This window comes from Corythoichthys intestinalis, chromosome 8 (genome assembly GCF_030265065.1).
Source record: "Corythoichthys intestinalis isolate RoL2023-P3 chromosome 8, ASM3026506v1, whole genome shotgun sequence".
NCBI classification, from domain to species: domain Eukaryota; kingdom Metazoa; phylum Chordata; class Actinopteri; order Syngnathiformes; family Syngnathidae; genus Corythoichthys; species Corythoichthys intestinalis.
In genome coordinates, this window is record NC_080402.1 from 49,745,568 (window position 1) to 49,768,587 (window position 23,020).

The 23,020-nt window shown below is 40.2% G+C and overlaps 1 protein-coding gene across 2 annotated transcripts in view; it reads left to right on the top strand.

Annotated features, from left to right (window-relative positions):
- vps54 (VPS54 subunit of GARP complex) overlaps positions 1 to 22,400 on the top strand; it is a 44,205-nt gene extending 21,805 nt beyond the window's left edge. For both annotated transcript variants that reach the window (XM_057843857.1, XM_057843858.1), the window contains exons 16-23: positions 6,759 to 6,822; positions 6,910 to 7,015; positions 7,238 to 7,325; positions 7,391 to 7,512; positions 7,578 to 7,658; positions 10,894 to 11,001; positions 11,089 to 11,183; positions 21,501 to 22,400. In XM_057843857.1, the coding sequence (XP_057699840.1) occupies positions 6,759 to 6,822; positions 6,910 to 7,015; positions 7,238 to 7,325; positions 7,391 to 7,512; positions 7,578 to 7,658; positions 10,894 to 11,001; positions 11,089 to 11,183; positions 21,501 to 21,606 (770 nt within the window). In that variant the 3' untranslated portion in view covers positions 21,607 to 22,400. The remainder of the gene's footprint in view (positions 1 to 6,758; positions 6,823 to 6,909; positions 7,016 to 7,237; positions 7,326 to 7,390; positions 7,513 to 7,577; positions 7,659 to 10,893; positions 11,002 to 11,088; positions 11,184 to 21,500) is intronic.
- The last annotated feature ends 620 nt before the right edge of the window (positions 22,401 to 23,020 follow it).

A 23,020-nucleotide genomic window follows, 5' to 3' on the forward strand; every position in this document is an offset into this window, starting at 1 on the left:
GGGCTTTGTGTGGGGGGGGAGGGGGGCTATTATGCCCTTGGTTGTGTCGGTGGGTGTATATCTTTGTGCACATTTAAAATTTATGGCACATAACATCTCATAGAGCTGTTATAAACAACTGTTAAATAATCTGTCATGTTTATAAAATGGATAGCGAATTCTATACTACATGAACTAAAAAACAGAGTACTTGGAATTGGTGTCTCAACACTGCAGATTCCTGTGTCCAGCGCAAACTGTTGTTTTTTTCTATGAAGAGTCAAGTGAAATGTAGGAAAGAAAGAGAAACGTCTTGAATAGACCACCAGGTCGAAACTTGTGGGTGTCTTTTTTTCTCTTTCGTACTTTTCCCCCTTGACTCTGTATACAAACCGACATTGTGTGTGCGCCGGGCACGAGAATTTCTGCAGTGGAACCACTTCCAGATACGCTGTTTTTTTTTTTTTTTTTTTTTCGCTCAAAGTTGTCAGCACGCCATGTGTTTGATATCATTGCCAGAAAAACACACATAATAGGACACCTTGCAGCTTCGCTTTTAATGCTGTCCTTATAATAACGATCTGCTGCATCATATATTACTTTGTGACTTTCCAGTTTCCACCTCCATGATGAAGCGCTCATCATCCATCTTCGCTAGTGTTTAAACCATGATTAGGCACCTGGACTTTTGACATCAGGCCCAGCTCCGCCCATTTTGTCGGATGCGTGTCCGGCAAAAATAGAAAATAGCCTATACCATCCGGCGGGCATGTGGCACGCCGGAGGTGGTTCGCAGTCAATCCGGAGCACTGACCCGGCCGGTATATGTTGAACAATAGGATATAATGGGAATGGATTGGCTCCGGCGCTATTTTTTACCGGAGTGTGACCGGAACCACAACGATCATGCATCTGGTGTACTTGGGCCCTAACTCCGGACCTCAAGGCCACCTATCCAGTCGTGTTTTCCATGTCTCCCTCCTTCAACACGAAATGCGAAATTAATTGGAGGTATTGCCTGTTCGGCGGCCAACCTCCGCAAACATGTCTTACATGGCGGTTGGCCTTCCTCTAAGCTGCAGCCGTCTGTAACTTTTCTGTACCCACAGTATTCCCCTACCAGCGATTTCGCTTTTTTCGATGGGGGAAAAAGTCAGGAGTTTCACCTCTTCCAGCCACCGTGTAGCACAGCTTACTCACTGACACTGAGCAACAACCGGTGGGGGAGGGTTGAGCCTTGCAGCTGCAAGCGACGGGTTTCTCCATGCATTTTTGGGACATAAAAAATAGCTAATACCATATAGACTGTATGACGGAAAATGTTCGTGGTTTGGAAACCATAACGTTTTCATACCACGGTATACCTTGAAACCGGTAATCGGCACATTACTACAGAGTGTTAGGGATCGCGTAGCCGGGCGGGGATCCCAACGCAGACAAAGGGGAAGCCGAGTAGGTTGATGCCATGTTTATTTAGCACAGGGTTTTTTCTCCGGCGGAAGGAGGAATTGTGGCGGTGGGCACCGTAGATGCCAACGTGAGTCAGACAGACATCCATATATATAGAGAGAGAGAGAGAGAGATCCATCCATCCATCCATCCATCCATCCATCCCTCCCTAGAGTTTGCCACAAAGCGCTCACTGCCGCCGAGAACACGCGCTCCCAGGGGGGTTCAGAATCGGCACCTTTTAAACCAAATTTCTCAAGCTGCCAGGGTCGAAGAACATCTTGAAAGACCTTTACATAGTTGTAAGAAGTCACCATATTTTATTTCTGCCTTATATTGGACATGAATAAGGTGTGCGAACCCTGAACATAATACTACCGTATTTTCAGTGACGTGCGGTAAGGTTCATGGTTGGTGAGGCACTGACTCCTTTAGTGTCAGATTTCCAAATATATAAACCAAAAAGGGTAGCTTATTCAATTGGCTACTGGTTATTTCATATCTCATCAGCATTCTTCACAAAACACGCGCACACGGTACATATTATCGATACGTAAAAGTAAGAAAATAACATGCATTTGCTCTACACCCTCAATGTGTTGGCCGTCGCAATTCTATAATTCATGCAACATAAATGAGAGTAAAGAGTGGTGTACAAAACCACAGAATTCAATTCTGACCTTTAGTGAAATATTCAGTTGTTTTTAAAACTTTTAATTCTGATACTTTAATCAATTTATTACAGATTGCTAAACAAAAAGTGTGAAAAGAAAAACAAAGGATATTTTATTTAAGTCCAAAATTTAGTTTTTAAATATTCTATTGTATTTTTCTTTGTCTAAGCTTTTATTTTATTTATTTATTTTATTTTTTTTTTTTTTAAATAAGATTGAAATGAAAACTGTTTGTGGTCTTGCGCCTGTCCTTCACCACAAAAACTGCCGTTACTTTGGAAGGGCATAGGTTTGGTCTCAACATTCGTAGGGACGATATAACAGTATAACCTGCATGTAGGTACACTTTTTGCTGGGGACAGGACATTAATAAGACCAAACAGATTGGATGAAGGGGGCAAAGGGCCACATTTCTCATGTATATGAACCTAATTAATTAATAGGCAAAAATGATCAATGAAAAATAAATCCTTATCTACTGATAATAACTTTTACGTGCATTGGTTCAGATGATACACTGTTCGATTCAAACCTTTGTTTTCAAAAAATACTAAAGAAACATTTTGAAAACTTCCTGAATAAATGTCTGGTTTTTATTAGCAAACATAAACATAATGAAAATAATTCACTTAATAATGGTAGGGTCAATTCTATCCTTACAACATATGGAACTATTGAAAGATCTAAATTCTCTATATAACTGAACATTATATCAAGCAAAAAAGGTAAGGTTGCTTAAAAGTTGGTGGGGACAATTTTAGCATCCTGAAAAGTTGGTAGTGTTATGTCCCTACCGTCCCCATGCAAACCTACGCCCTTTTTGTAAAAGTCCTCCTTATTTTCCGTTACTTTAAAAAATCTCTCCGCCTCAATGGAGAGGACTGCTTCAGTTAGATCGTTCTGTGTTCTATTTGACAAGCCAGAAAACACAGTGGATGTGTCCAAATGTCTAGCTAACCTTTCATCTTTCTCAGCAAAACCATGTAATCGTTCTACATATATGCCACGTTTAGAAGAGCTTACACGCTCATCGTTACCACGAAATGTTAACTCCTGTCTAGCTAGGATGCAGGTTGCATTAATGAGGTCTTTCAAACTCTTTCGGTTTTCCTTTACCTTGGGCGTTATGGATGCTACCGTTGAGCTTCCGCTGTTTGTCAAAGCCAAATCGATCCTTGAGCTTCCAAAAGTTTTTAAAGCAATCAGGCTTTAATTGTGAGTGGCCGAGCTATCATGTTTGCTAAGGCTTCGTGGTAGTTTTTTAATGTCACAATATCTCGTGTTAGTCCAGATATTGGCACAAGTTGAGAAGAAAAGGCAGGGAAAGCAGCAAGGGCGATTTTTCGAAGGACAGCCACATAGCCAGTCTGGTCGGGTGTACCAGTCCGTTTGAAAAGCGCGAGTTATCTTCTGTCCCGTAGTTTGAAGCAAACCTTTTAGCTCCGGTGTTGTTAATCACGTCCACTTTTGACGGAAAGTCCAGTTTCACGTACGCCCCCTTTCAGTGCGGCAGAGTACTATCTGCCGCAACCTGTGCCTTTTCACTGCGCTTTTATTTCCCATCAGCAAAACTATATATGTCGCTGACAAACATTAAACTTTAAGGGTTAAAGACATTAGCCAGACTGTGGAAAATCTGGTCAAATAAACGTATCTGGAAACATTATAATGGCGACATGCAGATGTACGGCAACCAGCACGCTCCAATTCCATGTATCAACCCAGTTTGTTATGGATTGCGCAATCAGAGGTGAGGCTTTACTCGTTGCTGCCGCACCTCTCGTTTCATTTCGTTATTTGAACAGGAAATGGGCAAATTCAGCGATTTTGACTATAAAAAATGTTTGAAATGAGTCATACATTAAGAGCAATGGACAAATATTAATATAAATTTGATGCTATAATTGTTTTTATGTCATGATGACAGGTGAGGCTCTGCCTCACCTGCCTCCCCTGACCGCACGTCACTGCGTATTTTTTGGACTACACGTCGCACCAGCCAAAAAATGCGCAATGAAAAGGAAAAAAACATGTACGAGTTAGACCGGAGTATAAGTCGCATTTTTTGGGGGAAATTTATTTGATAGAATCCAGCACCAACAACAGACATGTCATCTTGAAAGGCAATTTAAAACACACTAGAGAAAAACAGGCTGAATAGGTGTACGGTATGCTAGCATTACATGACGCTAGAATTTAAATCGGGCCTAAAAAATCCAGCCCGACCCGACCGGCCCGCGGGTATTAAAGCCCGACGCGGCCCGAGCCCGATCAATTAACTTGATTTGCTTGCCCTAGCCCAAAAAAAAAACAACAAAATTTTATGTTTTATTTGTAGGGACGAGCCCGGAAAAAAAAACATTTTATGTTTTATTTGTGAGGACTCGGGAGAAGTAGAAAATGCGGGCATGCGATGCGTGTTTGCGTTTTGTGTGATCACGTTTGTGACGATGCGGGTGCATATATGATAACAAATTAAAGCCTTTCTTTTGTATCGAATCCTCCCAGTTAAACAAGACTGTAAGATGGATATTCAATAAACATTTATATCTTTTATATTTGCGTGTCTGGTCTAACAGGCGGATAGTGGATTTGACATTTATTTTAACCACCTCAAGTTGGCAGAAAAAAACACAAGTTTTCTCAATGTTTAAGTAGTCGACATATTTTTATGATCATTATAAATGCACTTACACAACAAAATAGCACTGGAAAAGTTTGTTAAATATATTTCTCGTATGAGACCAAAGCGCCACATTCGTTTACATTCAGCGAAGCCGACACAGGTTTCCTATAGCATCTTCAACAATCAATTTGAATCCTTTCCATATACCACTCCTACCACAGTTGTTTGCTTTTCAATTCCCCTGTCTTTAGTTTGTTTTTCACTCCTACAGCTGCTCCATATTGAAAAGGAGATACCAGGATGCTCGCGGAGGGTGGGGAAGATTGAAAAGAGAGCGGGGCCACTGTGTTCACGTGTGCAGGCATGCACAGCGCCTTCTCTGTTATATCCAAATTATTTATTTTATTTAACATCCATACATTGTTTTAGTATAAATATATGAATATATATTTATTTTTAAAAAAGTTAGCGAGTGAGAAGTCGGCCCGACCCGACCGTAAATAATCACACATAAGTCGCTGCAGAATATAGGACGCACTCTCTGCCAAACTATGAAAAAACTGCGACTTATAGTCCGAAAAATACGGTAATATACCATAATTTTTGGACTATAAGGCGCACCTGACTATAAGCCGCAACCACCAAATTTGACACAAAAACAGCATTTGTTCACAGATAAGCCACACTGGACTATAAGCCGCAGCACTCCTCACTGTATTATGGAATATTTACACCAAAAGATAGTAACCGGTAACACTTTATTTGACAGTGGCACCATAAGACTGTCATAAGACCAAATGAACCACCATGAAGCTTTGAACCAATGGGCTGAAAAGCTTCATTTCCTCGAGAAGCTTAATTTGCCCATTACTGTTCCACCTGCTGTCAACACTGTTGTCGTCCAACATGCCTCCTAGCATGCATTGCAGCACTACAGATGTAAATAACAATCAAAATTCATGTTCTCTGCAAATTATTTCTTCAGTTACTGTTTCAGTTTCATTTATTGCTAGAGATGGTATTTGATAACTCTTTATTTGAAAATGGCCCCATAAAACTGTCGTTACACAATCATAATCATGACATGACACTGTTATGACAATTAATGAATGCTTATACCAGATGTCATTTAGTGTTATCCGGCAAATTATCTCACTTTTGAATGGATGTAAAAGATCCGAGCTGAACATAAATGGAGATAGTGACAGTTTGCCGGCTGACACTTAATGACATCTGTCATAAGCATTAAGTAATGCCCATGATAGTGTCATGTCATAATTATGACGGTCATAAGACCAAATGAACCACCATTGCTTCAAGAAGCTTCATTTGGACATTACTGCTCCCTTGGAGAGACAGTCAACCTCTGCTGCCACCTCCTATCAACACTGTTGTTGTCCAACATGCCTCCTAGCATGCATTGCAGCGCTACAGATGTAAATAACAATCAAAATTCATGTTATGTGCCAATTATTTCTTCAGTTGCTGTTCCAGTTGTTTCATTAATTGCTAGTTATGGTATTTGGTAACATTTTATTTGACAGTCGTGCCATAAGACTATCATAATTATGACATGACACTGCCATGAGCATTATTGAATCCTTATGACAGATGTCATTTTGTGTCATTGGCAAATTATCTCACTTTTGAATAGATTTAAAAGATCCGAGCTGGACATAAATGGAGTTAGTGACATAGTTTGCCGGATGACAATGACATCTGTCATAAGCATTCATTAATGCCCTTGATAGTGTTATAATTATGATGGTCTTATGACGCCGCTCTCAAATAAAGTGTTACCTATTAACTCAAATAAATCAACAAATAAGCCACGCTGGACTATAAGCCTCAGGATACTGAGGGAGGGAAAAAAGTAGCGGCTTATAGTCCGGAATTTACGGTAATAATAAAACTTAAGTGCCACTTAAAAAACAAGCTGTTCTTGTTATCGGCCACCTTGACTACTTATCATCGTTATAAGCAAAAAACGTATCTGTCTATCTCTTCTGTTGTGTTGTGTTGTGTTGCAGGTCCAGACGACAGGAAGCCGAGTGACTTCCTGCTGGTGAAGGGGCACAAATACGCCGTGGTGGGGTAGGTGTGCTCCCGTACGTCACATGACTCGTTGGGAGATGGAGTGTTCTTAATTTTTTTTTTTTTTTTACTTTTGGCGATGTGCAGGACAGTGCTTCTGCTCATTCGGATCTTTCTGGAATACTGCCAGTGCGTCAACGACATCCCGGCCATTGCAACTGACATGTTGACACGGCTAGCTGACCTCCTCAAGGTCAGAAAGCATAAAGTCTTTCTTTATATTTTTGTCTTGGGTTAACAGCTAAAGCTGTCGGTGCGCAGGTGTCCAACTCGAGTCAATCCCTAGTTGGCAGATAGTTGGTACCCTCGCTACGATGTGGCCCGCAACAAAAATGACTTTGAAGCTCATGCGACCTGTTAATTTGGTTTTGTTAGCGTGGCCGTGTAATGTGTAACACGCTTGTTCGTGTCACAGCACTTCAATTCTCGCAGTTGTCAGTTGGTTCTTGGCGCCGGAGCGTTGCAAGTGGTCGGCCTTAAGACGATTACCACTAAAAACCTTGGTAAATTCCCACGCACCCACACGAATATAATGGCAATATTTGACGTGAATGTGTATTTATGTTAGCGTTAGCATCACGGTGCCTGCAGCTGGTGATGGTCTACATCCCTGTCATCAGGGGACATTTTGAAAGCAAACTCCAACCCAAACACTTCAGCGTGCTCCGACACTTTGACCACATCACCAAGGTAACCGAAGCTCACCTGTACACTCGTGGAAGAACTCTTCATTCACATTTGCGTGGGGTTTTCAGGACTACAACGACCACGTGTCGGAGATCTGGGCCAAGTTGGTGGCCATCATGGACGGCGTGTTTGAGAAGGCTCTGACCAAGGTACGGACAGACAAGAAACCACAAACTAGTCAAACATGCCGTTTCGGAGTAAATTGACTTGTCCTGATACTGAATCTAAAAATACACTAATGTAAAAGTTTGAATGTGAGCTTTCACTCACAAAGGAAAGGGTAATCAGGCCATCTAGCGACCGTCAATCAATTACCACACAATGACCCTAAGGAACGCTAATCCAAGTTTCACTTTTTCCCACATTAATATATCAAACATGGGCAGGTAGTGACCAAAAATCTAGAGAAAATGACCGGTAAGTCCTGTAAAATGAAAGGATGTGACCCAAAATTAATTCATTGCTTGTTGTTAAAAGCAGTAGACATCCAATTCATTTCAACTGAGTGGACAGCCTATGAGGAGGCATGTACCGGTATGAAAACCTTAAGCCAAAATATCACGGTATTGCAATTACAGCTCTAAAATGTGTTACTCTGAGATAGCTGGGTTTAAAAAAACAAAACTTTTTTTTTTTTTCCATTGAACAGGATTTTATTTTTCAAGACATATTAGCAAATTGAAACATATGTATATTTTTTAAGTTAATATATTTAAAAAAATATATATATATATACATATATACATTCTAAATAAAATTGAAATAAATGCAGTCCTATAGGCGAGACTAAACCCACAGCCACAGCTGAACATTATTACAATCAGAACAAAAAATAATTGAATTATTTTCCATTAAAAGGACGTGTGAATGACTTGTATCATGTTTACATTATACACATTCTCAACACAGACAGCTGCCAGAGAGAAAACAACACCACATTTTACCACCGCTAGACACACTAAACATGCTGGAGTTAACTCTCTTAACTGGTGGGAAACATTCATGACAGTGTTTACTAACCTTTAATTTGAATGCGAAATCATATTGGTATTGGAGGTATTACCTCCTCGGCAGGCACCCTCCGCAAACATATTTTACACGTCTGTTGGCCCACCTCTTCTAAGCCACAGCTGTTTTAACTTTTCGGTGGCCGTAGTATTCACATACCAGCGATTTCGTTTTCTTCAATGGGGGGAAGAATGTTCAGGAGTTTCACCTCCTCCAGCCATCGTGTAGCACAGCTGACTCACTGACACTGAGCAACATCCCGTGGGGGAGGGTTGAGCCTTGCAGCTGCATTTTTGGGACATAAAAAATAACTAATACCTTAGGGACGGCATGACGGAAAATTTTTGCGGTTTTGAAACCTTGATGTTTTCATACCACGGTATACCTTGAAACCGGTAATCGGCATGTCTACCTGTGAGTGCTCATATTTCACTGCCATTTATGGCACTAGATGTCCAATCTATTTTGGACCGGGAGGGGCAAATGAAATCCTGGTTCATTCCTGGGAATGCCCCAAACTCATATAAAAGTTACCCGAGATGAACAAAAAGTAACCCGCAAGTGCCCGGGTATTGCATTGCCCCAAAATAACAGGAAGTGACCCAAAATCTACAGGTAGTCAAAATCGTCAGAAAGGGACCCAGAATCAGCAGAAGGTGACCCATGTACAGGAAGTGATCTGAATATGCCGTAAAATCAACATAAAATTACCCAATATGTGCAGGAAATGACCCATAATGTACAGGAAGTGACCCAAAATCATCAGAAACAACCCGTAAGTGCCCCAGTACCAACAGGAAGTGACCTGGGAATCCCCCAAAATCAACAGGACGTGACCAGTGAACAGGAAGTGTCCCAGACATGCCCTGAAATCAACAGGAAATTATTCAAAATGTACAGGAAGTGACCCAGGAATGCGCCAAAATTATGAGAAAGGTCTGACTGCAGCTGCAGCCACACTACAAACCACGCCTGCTGTTGGTACGGTGGCACAAAGAATTCGTTTACTGTTCTATGTGAAGTTCAAAGGGTTTTTGGCACAATAGGCCCTTGCCCAATTCGTTATCCTAAACTTAACTAGAGGCAGGGGTATTGCGGATATTCCGATAACTAGATTGTAACCTTTGCTATGTTTGGAAGTACAGTGGTATGAAAAAGTATATGAACATTTTGGAATTTCTGCATGAAATCACCATCAAATGTGATTTGATCTTTGTCAAAATCAAACAGATGAAGAAAAAAAACAGTCTGCTCTTTTGACCTAGCCATGATGCACATCAGACAATGCTTCTCATGAAGACATTTCTTACCAGGTGTGTGTTTTATAGTGGTTAGGGAAGCTTTAAACCACTCATCAGTGATTGGGCACACACTTTTGGTAAAATTGGTTTTAATTGTTTTAGTCTCCTTAGGCAGAGGGTTCACTTACTTATTTTTCCCCCTTCTGTCATTGATTGCATACTATCCTCATTAAAATATGAAAACCTATAAATGGTTGGGTGGTTTTAGTTAAAGCAGACAGATTTTTCATCTGTGTGATTTTGATAAAGGTCAGATCACATTTGATGGTGATTTAATGCAGAAATGAGAAATTCTAAAAGATTCAGATACTTTTTCATACCACTGTAATTTAATGTTGTGAATCAACTGTTTGTTGTTAAAATTGCTCCCGTTATTCAATTATTTCCCTTCTGTCTACTGTCTACATATGAAGGTTTTAAAACTGTTTCATCATTCATAGATAGATTCAAGTCAAGATTTTGCCGATTTAAGAGTATTTTAAATAAAAGGCTAATTAGGTTCGCTCGGAAAGTTCGCTACAACAGAGCCTTCCTGAGAAGTCTAGTGTTTTAAGATGTTTTAAGCTGTTTACTAACGCGGGCGAGTCTGTCATTTTGCACCTAGTTGTAGCAACTGGGTGTTGTTTGTAGCGGCTGTCGGCTGTAGTCCGGTATTATTGAAAATTATCAGTACGTTACGGAAGATCAACAGAAAGTAAGCCATAAGTGTCACTTCCTGGGTTCTAGTTGATGGTCCCCGGGGATTTCTTAGGCACTTCCTGTTGGTATATAATTGCACCAAAATCTACCGGAAGTTGCATGTAAATGCCGCATTACGAACAGGAAGTGACCCGGGAATGCCCCGAAAATCAACAGGAAGTGTCCGGGAAATGCCCTCAAATCAATGAAATATCCCAAATATACAGAAAAACAAGAGAAAGTTACCCATAAGTGTCTCAAAATTAATCAGGAAGTGACCCACAATTAACTCTTTGCCTGCCATTGACAGCGATAGACATCCAATTTAAGGAAGTGAACCAAAATTGATATGCTCACTAATTGAGAGTTTACTTGTTGTTTTGTTGTGTTTGCACAGTACGAGGTGAAGGCCCCGATGCCGTCGTCGTGTTTCCGGAACGTGTGCAGGCAGATGCTTAAGATGCACGAGGCCATCAATGACCTCCTGCCTGCCGATCAGACTCAGGTATGATGTACTCTGACACTTTCTGTTTGGACATCCCGCCCATAAACTGCTGGCACTTTGCGCGACTGTGTGTGTATGTGTGTTTAGATGCTATTTTCCAGGATCAACAGCAGCTTGAAGATGAACCTGAAGAGGCAGCTGGGTCGACTCGGCGTCGTCAACGATGGCGGACCGCAGCACGGGTAACTGCACTCTCACTACCGATTTTGGGAAAAATGGATGAAATTTGGAAAAAGGTTTGCTGTATTTTTTATTGACTTTTGTATTTTATTTTATTTTCGTGAACTCACTGACAGCCCGACACGTCCAATCCATTTGGACTGGGAGAGGGGTGAATGAACATGAAAACTTCAAAAAGGATTGCACGTCTTGTGCCGTCATTAGCACATAAACATGAGCATTGACAGTCAGTTTATCTGAATTGGAAATCTATCCGTGATAGAAACAAAACACACCAATGTCCTATAATATTGTTTTAAACGCTAGTATTTCCAATTGTATTTGAATGCAACACTCAATGCTGAAAAGTAGCCCAAATTCTAATCATTGTAACCATTTACTTTTAGTTAATGGATGACATTTTAAGTGTCCAATTGCGAAAGTGGTCTTTGAACACATCTCGAATCTGAACTTTCGTTTTGGGTCATCAGTCTTTGAACCTTTCCCTATCACCCAGAATTCCTTGCAATAACTTTCTTGTATTTATTAACCCAGATTTTTTTTTTTTTTTTTTTTTTTTTCATATAAAGAAAAACTAATTAATAATTACTCTGGTTTTTGACCCGAATACTACGACTAAGTTGAATACATTCATAGAGTATAAATGAGTGCCAAAGAAAGGCTTTATATACTAGTAAATATCTTTACAAGTCAAGGGAGATAAAGCTGGCCCTTTGAGTATATGTAAAATGTGTAAACAATCCTTTTTTTTTTTTAATAAACCATTTGCAGTGGTGCTTTTTAGACCATGTGGGGGCCCAAACAGGGTGGGACTCATTTTCAGCCATGGTGTTTCATCCAACAGACCGGCCCACTTTATATCATGACCTACCAGAAATAACGTAATTGTCAAGCGATTAAAATCTTTAATCGCAATTAATTGCATGCTGTCCATAGTTAACTTCTTTTAGTTCATACTTAACTAGTTAAGCGATCAATGGCATTAATTTTTAAATTCACCTATTAGCACAGGAGACGTACAATATCCTTACTTTACACAATTCAAAATGAAGCCTTAGTAGAAAAGAGTTGGGAAACTTTACAGTTGTAAAGATAAAATAAACATACATTTTTCCCCAAATAACTTGGTGGCACGGAGGGAGAATGGTTAGCATGTCCCATCACAGTTCTGAGATTAAGGGTCCTAAGCACAGGTCCTGTATGGCATTTCCATTGTATTTCTTGGGTACAATCGAAAATACCTGTATTTTATATAGATTTAATTCATTTCATTTGTTTAGTATTATTTATGACATAAAATTACCCACAAAAAATGTGGAAAATGAAATTTGATTGAACTCGCTGAACGGCTGTCTCCCAAATAGTTCAGTAAAACGCCAAAGTTACGTTTTGCCTGAGAACGTGAAATTTCGGCCGGATCCTTCGTGTCCTTGTGCCCAAAATTAGAGGTGTGTGAAATTTCCGATTCTTGGATTATTCGCGATTCGGCCGTGGAAGATTCGAGAACGATTCACAACCATTCAAATTCCGATTATTGAAATATGCCAAGTAAAGCGGAACTAAAACACAGTCAGCGTGGTCATTGGGACGCAATGAGGAACGGACCGAGAGTAAACATCATGCTCAACTCATGCCGCTAGATAAAAATACAAAAATACCTGACTGTGGCTGGCAGCCCGCTACAAAATACGCCCACGTAATGCTACGGTGGATATCACGTGTATATAGAACTAGATGCGAAATGACAGACTTGGCGGCATTAGCCCATGTCTAGAAAACTAGATGCAAAATGACACTCGCCGCCATTGGTAAACAGCCGCCATCTTAAAGCAGTAGACTTCTCTGGAAGGCTGTTGTAGTGAACGTTCCCAGTGAACCTAATTAACTTTTTATCTAAAATACTCCTAAATCGGCAAAATCCTGACTTGAATCTATCTTTAAATAATGAAACAGTTTGAAAACTTTCACATGTCGAAAGTAGACAGAAGGAAAATTATGGGATAACGGAAGCAATTTTAACAACTTTTAACGGTTGATTCACAACATTAAATTAGTTGAATGTAGTTTAAAGCTGATGATACAGAATGGGGACTTGAGTGTTTTATTTTCTGTTTTGAACTGGTAATTTGATACTTAAATAGTAGTTTATTTAAGCCAAAAATCGATTTATAATCGAATTGTAGCCTCTGAATCATAATCGAATTGTTAGGTGCCACAAGATTCCCACCTCTACCCAAAATAGTGAGCTTTGGGTGGCCGCGACTGAAATGCGAAGTGCCTGGTGTCTCCAGAATCTTCACATTCTTTCATTCTACACATTCACAGCTTATCTTTGCATTGCAGCTAAATAAATGACAATAAATGCCACAATCCACCTCAGAGTGCCACATTTTGAGTTAAAAAAGATAAAATTACATTTCGCCTTGCATAGTAATTTCACCCCGATCCTCGTGGTAGTTGTGCCTGCCTACAGTGCGGGTGGGCGGCCACCCGAGCTGCACATAGCGCCAGGAGGTTCATCGCTGTATTTTCATTCAAAGATTCTTGAAAACAATCACAATGGGTCGCGCCAGGCGGTTTCACTCTCGTCACGCTGCCTCAACGTGCCTCATTTAGACATGTGCCGATTACCGGTTTCACGGTACAGTGGTGTAAAAAAGTATCTGCACCTTTTGGAATTTCTCACATTTCTGCATAAAATCACCATCGAATGTGATTTGATCTTTGTCAAAATCACACAGATGAAAAAACTCTGCTTTAACTAAAACCACCCAAACATATTTTAACGAGGATAGCATGCAAACAATGACAGAAGGGGGAAAAATAAATAAGTGAACCCTCTGCCTAAGGACACTTAAAGAGGAATTTAAAACATTTTTTACCAAACAATTTAAATCTGGTGTGTGCCCAATAGAGGTGTGCGAAATTTCCGATTCTTAGATTATTCGCGATTCGGCCGTGGAAGATTCGAGAACGATTCACAAACATCCAAATTCCGATTATTGAAATATGTCAAGTAAAGCGGAAGTAAAACACACTCAGCGCGCCGCGCGGTCTTCGGGACGCAATGAGAAACGGAGCGAGAGTAGCTAAACATCATGCTTGTCATTACCCGGCCCCTCGGGTAATGCCAATGCTCAACTCACGGCTCTAGCTCAACTCATGCCGCGAGATAAAAAAAACAACAACATACCTGACTGCTGCCGAAAGCTGCTACAAAGTACGTCCACAATACATAATGTTAAGGTAGATATCATGTTTATATAGGACTACATGTAGAATAGACTCGGTGGCGATAGCAGCACATGTAGAGAAAGCTAGATGCGCGTTAGTAAACGGCCGCCATCTTAAAGCTGTAGACTTCCCTGCAAGGCTGTTGTAGCGAACCTAATTAACTTTTTATCTAAAATACTCCTAAATCGGTAAAATACTGACTTGAATCTATCTTAAAAATAGTTTTAAAGCTTTCACATGTCGAAAGTAGACAAAAGGGAAATTATGGAATAACAGGAGCAATTTTAACAACTTTAATGGTTGATTGACAACATTAAATTAATTGAAAGTAGTTTAAAGCTGCTGATACAGAATGGGGATTTGAGTATATTATTTATTGTATTTAACTGTTAACTTGATACTGAAATAGTCGTTTATTTAAGCCTGTGAGGCTTTTTTTTTTTTTTTTTTTTTAAACAGTTTTTGTAACTAATGTACAAAACATTAACAGCTAATGGCGGGGGGGGGGTGTCATTAATAATCGATTTATAATGGAATCGTAGCCTCTGAATCGTAATCATAATCGAATCGTTAGGTGCCCAGAGATTCCCACCTCTAGTGCCCAATCACTGATGAGTGGTTTAAAGCTGCCCTGCCCACTATAAAACACACACCTGATAAGAATCGTCTTGATGAGAAGCATTGTCTGCTGTGTATCATGGTTCGGTCAAAAGAGCTGTCTGAAAACCTGCGATCAAGGATTGTTGATTTGTATAAAGCTGGGTAAGGATACAAGACCATCTCCGAAAAGTCTGGATGATCATCAATCAACAGTCAGAGAAGTTGTCTACAAATGGAGTTTGGCACTGTTGCTTCTCTTCCAAGGAGTGGCCACCAAAGATGACGCCAAGACTTTAGCGTAGAATACTGAGAACCCTAAAGTGTCTGCTAAAGACTTACAGAAATCACTGGCACAGTCCAATATCTCTGTGCACACATCAACTATATGTAAAACTATGGCCAAGACTGGTGTTCATGGGAGGACTCCACGGAGGAAGTCACTGCAGTCTAAAAACATTGTTGCTCGTTTAATGTTCGCAAAAAGGCACTTGGACACTCCACAGATATTTTGGCAAAATATTTTGTTGACTGATGAAGCCAAAGATCAATTGTTTGGGTGTAACACACAACGTCATGTGTGGAGGAAAAATGGAACAGCTCGCCAACATCAACACCTCATCCCCCCCCGTGAAGCATGGTGGAGGGAACATCATGATTTGGGGCTGTTTCCTGCCTCAGGGCCTGGACAACTTGCAATCATTAATAGAAGAATGAATTCAAAGGTTCATCAGGATGTTTTGCAGGAAAACCTGAGGCCGTCTGTCAGACATTTGGAGCTAAAAAGAATGATGGATGCTACAACAAGACAATGATCCAAAACACAAAAGTAAATCAACTTCAGAATAGTTTCAGAAGAACAAAATACATGTTCTGGAGTGGCCAAGTCAAAGTCCAGACTTGAATCCCATTAACACGCTGTGGCATGACCTAAAGACAGTGATTCATGCCAGATATCCCAGGAATCTGACTGAACTACAGCATTTTTTAGGGAAAATGGACCAAGATTAGTCCTGATCAATGTACCAGACTGATCTGCAGCTACAGGAAGCGTCTGGTTGAAGTTATTGCTTCAAAAAGGGGGGCCACGAAATCCTAAATGTGATGGTTCATTTACTTATTTTTCCCCCTTCTGTCATTGTGCGCATAATATTCTCATTAAAATATGAAAACCTATAAATGTTTGGGGGGTTTTAGTTAACCCTTTAACACCTAAGCCTATTTTGGCCGAATTTGCATGCATTTGATGTTGCCTTTATATTTCAAAGAAAAAATTGTTTACAATGGCCAAGTTGGGTCCCTTTTTGCAGGACACCTTGAACTTCATGTCCAAACTGTTGTTTTCTTCACTGACCAGTTATAATCCACATTTTGGACCCAAAAAGACTAAAAAAATCCTAAAATCTTTTTTCAAAATTTGTAATGTTGATGTCCCATTGACAACCAAACATGCTCGACCAACCGTTTTGAAGCTTGATAATATTTATTCAACTTGTTAGGATAAACATTCAATAGGAAAAAAATAAGATTGAATAGTTTTATGTTTAACAATTCAACACAAACCGCAGGTATGTCATAGGCGTTTTTGGCCTTTACACATACTATGGTCAAAACAGGTTATATACAGTGCAAAATAGTGAGAAAAAAGATTATATATATATTATCTAACACACAAAGGGTTTGGAGATATCTCTTAGTGAAGTTAGGTGTTGTACCCATCACCTTATCAAAATTATACACGTACATGCAATCAAGCTTCTTGAACACATATCTACATAAAATTGAAAAGATTATAGTGAAGAAAAAAATATATATATAACATAGAAAGTATTTTAAAAAATATTGACAAGTAGTTTAGTTCAATTCAAATTTTTCAGGCATGCGACCCAATAATTTTTTTTTTTTTTTTTTTGCGCACTCAATAAAGCTTCTTCTTGAACAGGTCACGGAGCTGCGTCACACACAATGTCACACAGCCTACTCTTTCGCCGTTTGCGCGCTGCTGTCACCTCTACTCGCCGAGACGCCGACTCATCCAAGGAAAACAACGACAAATACGGCTCATCTTCTTCCTTGAGTTAATGAAATAATGCATTAGCTTGCGCTAAATGTAGTTTTAGATTCATTCTGCGCGTTTCAAAGTCGCTCGCTCAAAACCAACCGGCCGTTGCTTACGTCGCATGCCTCCCTTTCATTAGTTGGCGTCTCGCTCGGAAACTTATTAAAAATGATCCCATTCGGTTCGTCCTTCTTGACATCACAACGGCTCTTGGGATGTGTAGTCTTTTGTGCTGCTTTCGGTTTTGAAAAAGGACAAATGATGGAAATATGGAGATAGATACATGGTCCATGCAGTGTTTTAATGCATATTTATGAGTGCAATAAAAATATAAAATTCAAATGACTTTATCTCCCGTTTTTCTTGGTCGATTGACTTCAAATAAAAACTGGTGTGGACATCAACTTCCGCACTTTCAAATGAGACCAACCAGCGGCACGTGGGTGACGTAATTACAAAGCTTCAAAGACGATATGCGTAAACGCGTCGCTGCCGACACGTTCGGTGTTAAAGGGTTAAAGCAGACTGTTTTTTCATCTGTGTGATTTTGACAAAGATCAGATCACATTTATTGGTGATTTTACGCAGAAATGTGAGAAATTCCAAAAGGTTCAGATACTTTTTCATGCCAATGTATAAAGCAGTATGAAACGTCAAGGTTTTCAGACAGCAAAAGTTTTCTCTCATAATGTCTCTAAAGTATTAGCTATTTTTTATGTCCCAAAAATGCATGGAGAAATTCGTCACTTGCAGAAGCAAGGCTCAGCCCTCACCCACCGATTGTTGCTCAGTGTCAGTGAGTCAGCAGTGCTACACGATGGCTGGAGGAGGTGAAACTCCTGAACTTTTTTCCCCCCATTGAAGAAAGCAGAATCGCTGGTATGGCAATCCTTCGGCTACAGAAAAGTTTAACGGCCACGGCATAGAGGAGGACAGCCAACCAACATGTAAAACATGTTTGCGGAGGGTTGCTACTGAGGAGGCAATACATACCAAATTAAAGGTCATTAAACACTGTCATGAACGTTTCCCACCAGCTATGAAAGTTAACTCCAGTGTGTTTAGTATCTAGTGGGGTAAAACATGTTTTTTTTTCTCCCTGGTAACTGTGTTGAGAAAGTGTGTATGTATAATGTAAACATGATGAGTCATACACACGTGCTTTTTATGGAAATTTCTCAGTTATTTTTGTTGTGATGGTAATAATGTTGAGCTGTGGCTTTAGGCTCACCTAAAGGACTGCATTGATCTTAGAATATTTTGTCATTAAAAAAAATATATTCTTACTTAACATTATACTTATGTTTCAATTTGCTAATATGCTTTGAAAAATAAAAATTCTGTTTTTTTTTTTTTTTTTTTTTTTTTTTTTTAAACAGATCTCTCACATTTTAGAGCTGTAACCAGTGCGATACCGTGATGTTTTGGTTTAAGGTTATCATACCGTCAGAATATCATACTGGCACATTCCTAGCCTCATTGTGGCCATTAAAACACTCGACAAGATGATAATCTCTCCCAGACCTGGCGGGCTTCGTAGCACACAACAAGCTGTCTTAAATTCCCAACTACGGGGTGTGGGAAGTGCCATCATTTATCGTGCATTCATTAAAAAAAAAATAATAATAACTGTGTCAAAGGGGGTTTATGTTCTCGCTGTTTTTAACGCATTCAATTGACCGTTTTATTGAAAATGTATAGGGCCCAAACGTTGTCCCAGTCCTCCCAATTAGCCACTCCAGGCCTGGCCCCAGTACACAGCATTCCATGTTTATGCAGTGCTGCGTCCTTACCGGCCTATTTCATTTACCGTAATTTTTGGACTAAAAGGCACACCTGAATATAGGCCGCCACCCATCAAATTTGACACGAAAATGACATTTGTTCATAGATAAGCCATACTGCACAATAAGCCGCAGCTGTCCTCGCCTTATTATGGGATATTTACACCAGAAGATATTAACTGGTGTTCGGCCATTCCTTATGTTAGATGTAGGAAAATTGCGCCATATATAACTGCATTTATTTGCATGCATTCTTATTACGTTATATTTTAATCTACAAGTAAAAGTACCTTAAATGCCCTTTCCTGGTAATGTTAAAGCAATAGAAAAGTCACATCCCTGTTTTGCAGACACAGGGAAACTGTAAATTACTGAGGTTTAGTGAAGTTTCAATACTTCAGCATTATTTACTTCCCTATAAGTGGGACACTCACCCGGTTAAACATAGAGGAAGGACGCTAGGGTCACAAGGGGCCACAGGTTGCGGCAAAGGCTGACCTAAGTGTCTAGGCCGGAGGTGCTGAAGAGGCCTTTTCGTCTGGACACCTGCTCTTCACGTCATCCCAACATCACATCACCCCATGTTCGTAGTATGCTAATTTTCTTACGAATGAAAGTGCCTGGCTGGTGGGTTTACTGATACTTCTGCTTTTCTGTGATGCTCAGACTAGAGAACTATCAGCCAGATATCTGTAACTGTTGATTGCTTTATCTCTAGAATCAATACACTCGGATCAAATTGCAACTCAAAGCCTGTGACTCTTTTATTTAGATTAGCACTCAATTATTAGTGTACCTAGCTTCTGAGTAACAAACAGGAGTAAAGTTAGGACAGAGGAGTAGTCTGGTGTCTTTACCCTTAATAGGGGCCCGGACCCTCACAACAGGTATTTTAAACCTAACGCGGCGAAACGTCCTACACAATGCTCAGCGCGGTTCAAAGCGGCGAGTACTCACTATTTTTGTTTTTATTTAGTTATTTACACCCTTTTCACTGCCTCAAAGATAATTTTTGCATGTATTACCCTCTCATACTTTTAACCATTGTGTTTTTTTGTGTTAGCTTTGAAGCAGTTGAGCACATTAGTCACGTAGCGTATTTAAACTGTTCTTATTTGATATAACTACATTTAAGTATTTTCTGCAGGCATTTTTTTAGTACATTATTCCTGTATTCATCTAAACAAAAGTTTAGAGCGCACGGTAGTACTTTGGGTGTCAAATTCGACTAATGTAGGACATTTTGCCAATGTAGGAGATTTTGGCAGAACACCAGTTACACTTTATTTGACAGCGGCACATATGTAAGACTGTCATAAGACCAAATGAACCACCATGAACCAATTGGCTGCAAAGCTTCATTGCTTGAAGAAGCTTTATTTGACCATCACTGCTCCTTTGAGGGAGACAGTCAACCTCTACTGCCACCTTCTGTCAACACTGTTGTCATCCAACATGCCTCCTAGCATGCACTGCAGCGCTACAGATGTAAATAACAATCAAAATTCATGTTCTGTGCTAATTATATCTTCAGTTACTCTAGTCGTTTCATTAATTGCTAGCCCTGGTATTTGGAAACGCTTAATTTGACAGTGGTGCCATAAAACTGTCATAAAACCGTTATAATTATGACATGACACCGCCATGAGCATAAATGAATGCTTATGACAGATGTCATTTTGTGTCATCTGGCAAATTATCTCACTCTTGAATAGATGTAAAAGATCCAAACTGGAGATTATTGGAGTCTTGGAAACATAATTTGCCAGATGATACTTAATGACATCTGTCATAAGATTCCATTAATGCCAATGATAGTGTCATACTCATAATTATGACGATCTTATGGCAGTCTTATGACGCCGCTGTCAAATAAAGTGTTACCTATTAACACTACAAAACCCAGCAGAGGCCGACTTGGCCTTTCCCGAGACAAACTCCTAATATTCCCTAGCAATAGCCGATTTGGCCTCTCCTTTGTGACTCATGTGGTAGTTTGTGTCAGTTCAAGTCAAGCTACATTTATTTAATTACATGTATTTATGAAGTTTGACACTTTTTACACATTTTTTAATTCACTTCTCCTACACTCCACACATAATGACAGAAAGAATGGTCCAAATGTGTACATTGTTTTGAAGAAGGAAAAAAAAAAAACATTTTAGAACTTCAATTTGAGTGTAAAGCAGGAATTGTGTCTATAGTTTAGAAGGACTGAATCAGGGGCATGGAGTATGGATTGTGGTCATTGTGTCTGAAGTTAATGTATGTCTAGTGGTTGCATTTCCATATGAACGGCTGTTGTCTGACAACGACTTGCCAATTCAAAAGCACTTGGGTCATTTTTGCCACCTCTGGGTTTTCCAGGGGAGAGGCCATATCGGCCATTGTTTGGGACTAGTAGGAGTACCAGAATTCTCTAGGACTTCTAGTGTTAACCCAAATAAATCAATAGATAAGCCGCACTGGACTACAAGCCGCAGGATTCAAAATAAGGGAAAAAAGTAGCGGCTTATAGTCCGAAAATTACTGTACCTCAATGGAAATGACATTGAGATGATCTGAAATGCAGGTGTTAAAGACATTGTGTATGCGTGAAAGTTGATTTTTGTGGTGATTTGACATTTCCTTACCTTTCAAAATAGGCTGGTGGTGGTGGACGTGGCCTTTTACACTGAGAACGTGCAGGCCCTCAAGAACCTGGAGACTTTAGACCTCAACATGGCTGAGATCTGGGAGCAGAAGAGGTGACTGGACGGTGACGGAAAGAAGCGGTCGCGGCTCGCAAGACGTGCGGCGGGAAGGCTCTGTCCGGGACTCCACGACAAGCCGTCGAGAGTTTAGTTCTCACTTCAAAGACACTGGTAGAATCTGTTTAGCAATGTTCTCCACTACTAGTGTCAGGTTTGGCCCGCAATTAAGTACCAAAATGCACAAATGGCCTTTTTTGAGTATCAGATATCGTTGATATCGGGCTGAAGGTTCAGGTACTAATATGCTCTGGGCTCACTGAGGCAAAACTGCACAAGTTGGGAACTGCGCTACTAGTAAACACACTAAGCATTACATGTTGACTAATAGAGTTTAAAAATACCTCCAGTAGCACACAGCTAGTGCAGCTGCTATCATGTGGGACCAGGCCACTCAAACCAAAATGGGTGCTTCAGTTCACTTTTGGAGGATTTTCCAAATCTTTTACCGGCTTGTTGCCATGACAACAAAGGACACTATATATCTTTGTTTTTTTGATGAGATCAAGAAGCTATGGACCAAACTGTGACTTTCCTTTAAGTGCGTCACAGCGTCTCAGGAAAACTGTGACCTTTTTGACAATTTTGGAATTAAATTATGTTGCTTTTTTTGTTATCTGGGGAAAAAAAAAAACAATCGACAGTCATCACTGTGCCTCAAACGAGCGTTTGTCTAATGTTGTTAGACTGGGTTGTGAGTGTGTTAGCGCGAGCATGTGGGTTCGACGCGCGTGTTGAAAGCTTCCAAGTTGACATTAATAAACAAGAATGAAGGGGTTTGTGTTTCCTAGTCTTCTGTGATGTCATTGAGTAAAATCTGATTTAGTAAATTTCACTGGCTTTAAAAAAAAAACAATTTTTAAAGTCCGCTCCGCCCATTGTCACTAGGGTAACATCATCCTGATCAAGTCCTTCCTCTGCAACTGAACTATGAACTAACGGACCACTGCATGTTAGCTCAGGGCACAGCCGACCCACCACCATCACACTCGGCACCGGTGTGCCTCAAGGCTGTGTGCTTAGCCCATTCCTCTACTCTTTTCATCCATGACTGCAGACTGAGTACAAGGATCCAACTCCATCATCAAGTTTTCAGACGATACCACGGTGATTAGTCTCATCAGCAACAACGATGAGACGGCCTACAAAGAAGAGTTAAGAACGCCTGATCACGCTCAAGACCAAGGATCTCATAGTGGACTTCAGTAATGCGAGAGGCGTCACACATGACCCAGCCCACGTCTCCAGCTTCAATTTCCTAGTACATCTTAGAGGACGTGCGTTTCTAAGGACACTTAGGAAGAACCAGCGGTCTTTAGCTGTCCTGGTGGAGTTTTATCATTATACGATAGAATGCACTCTGGAGCAGTCTAGTACGGAAATAGTACCATCGCTGAGAATAAGCCTTTGCAGGT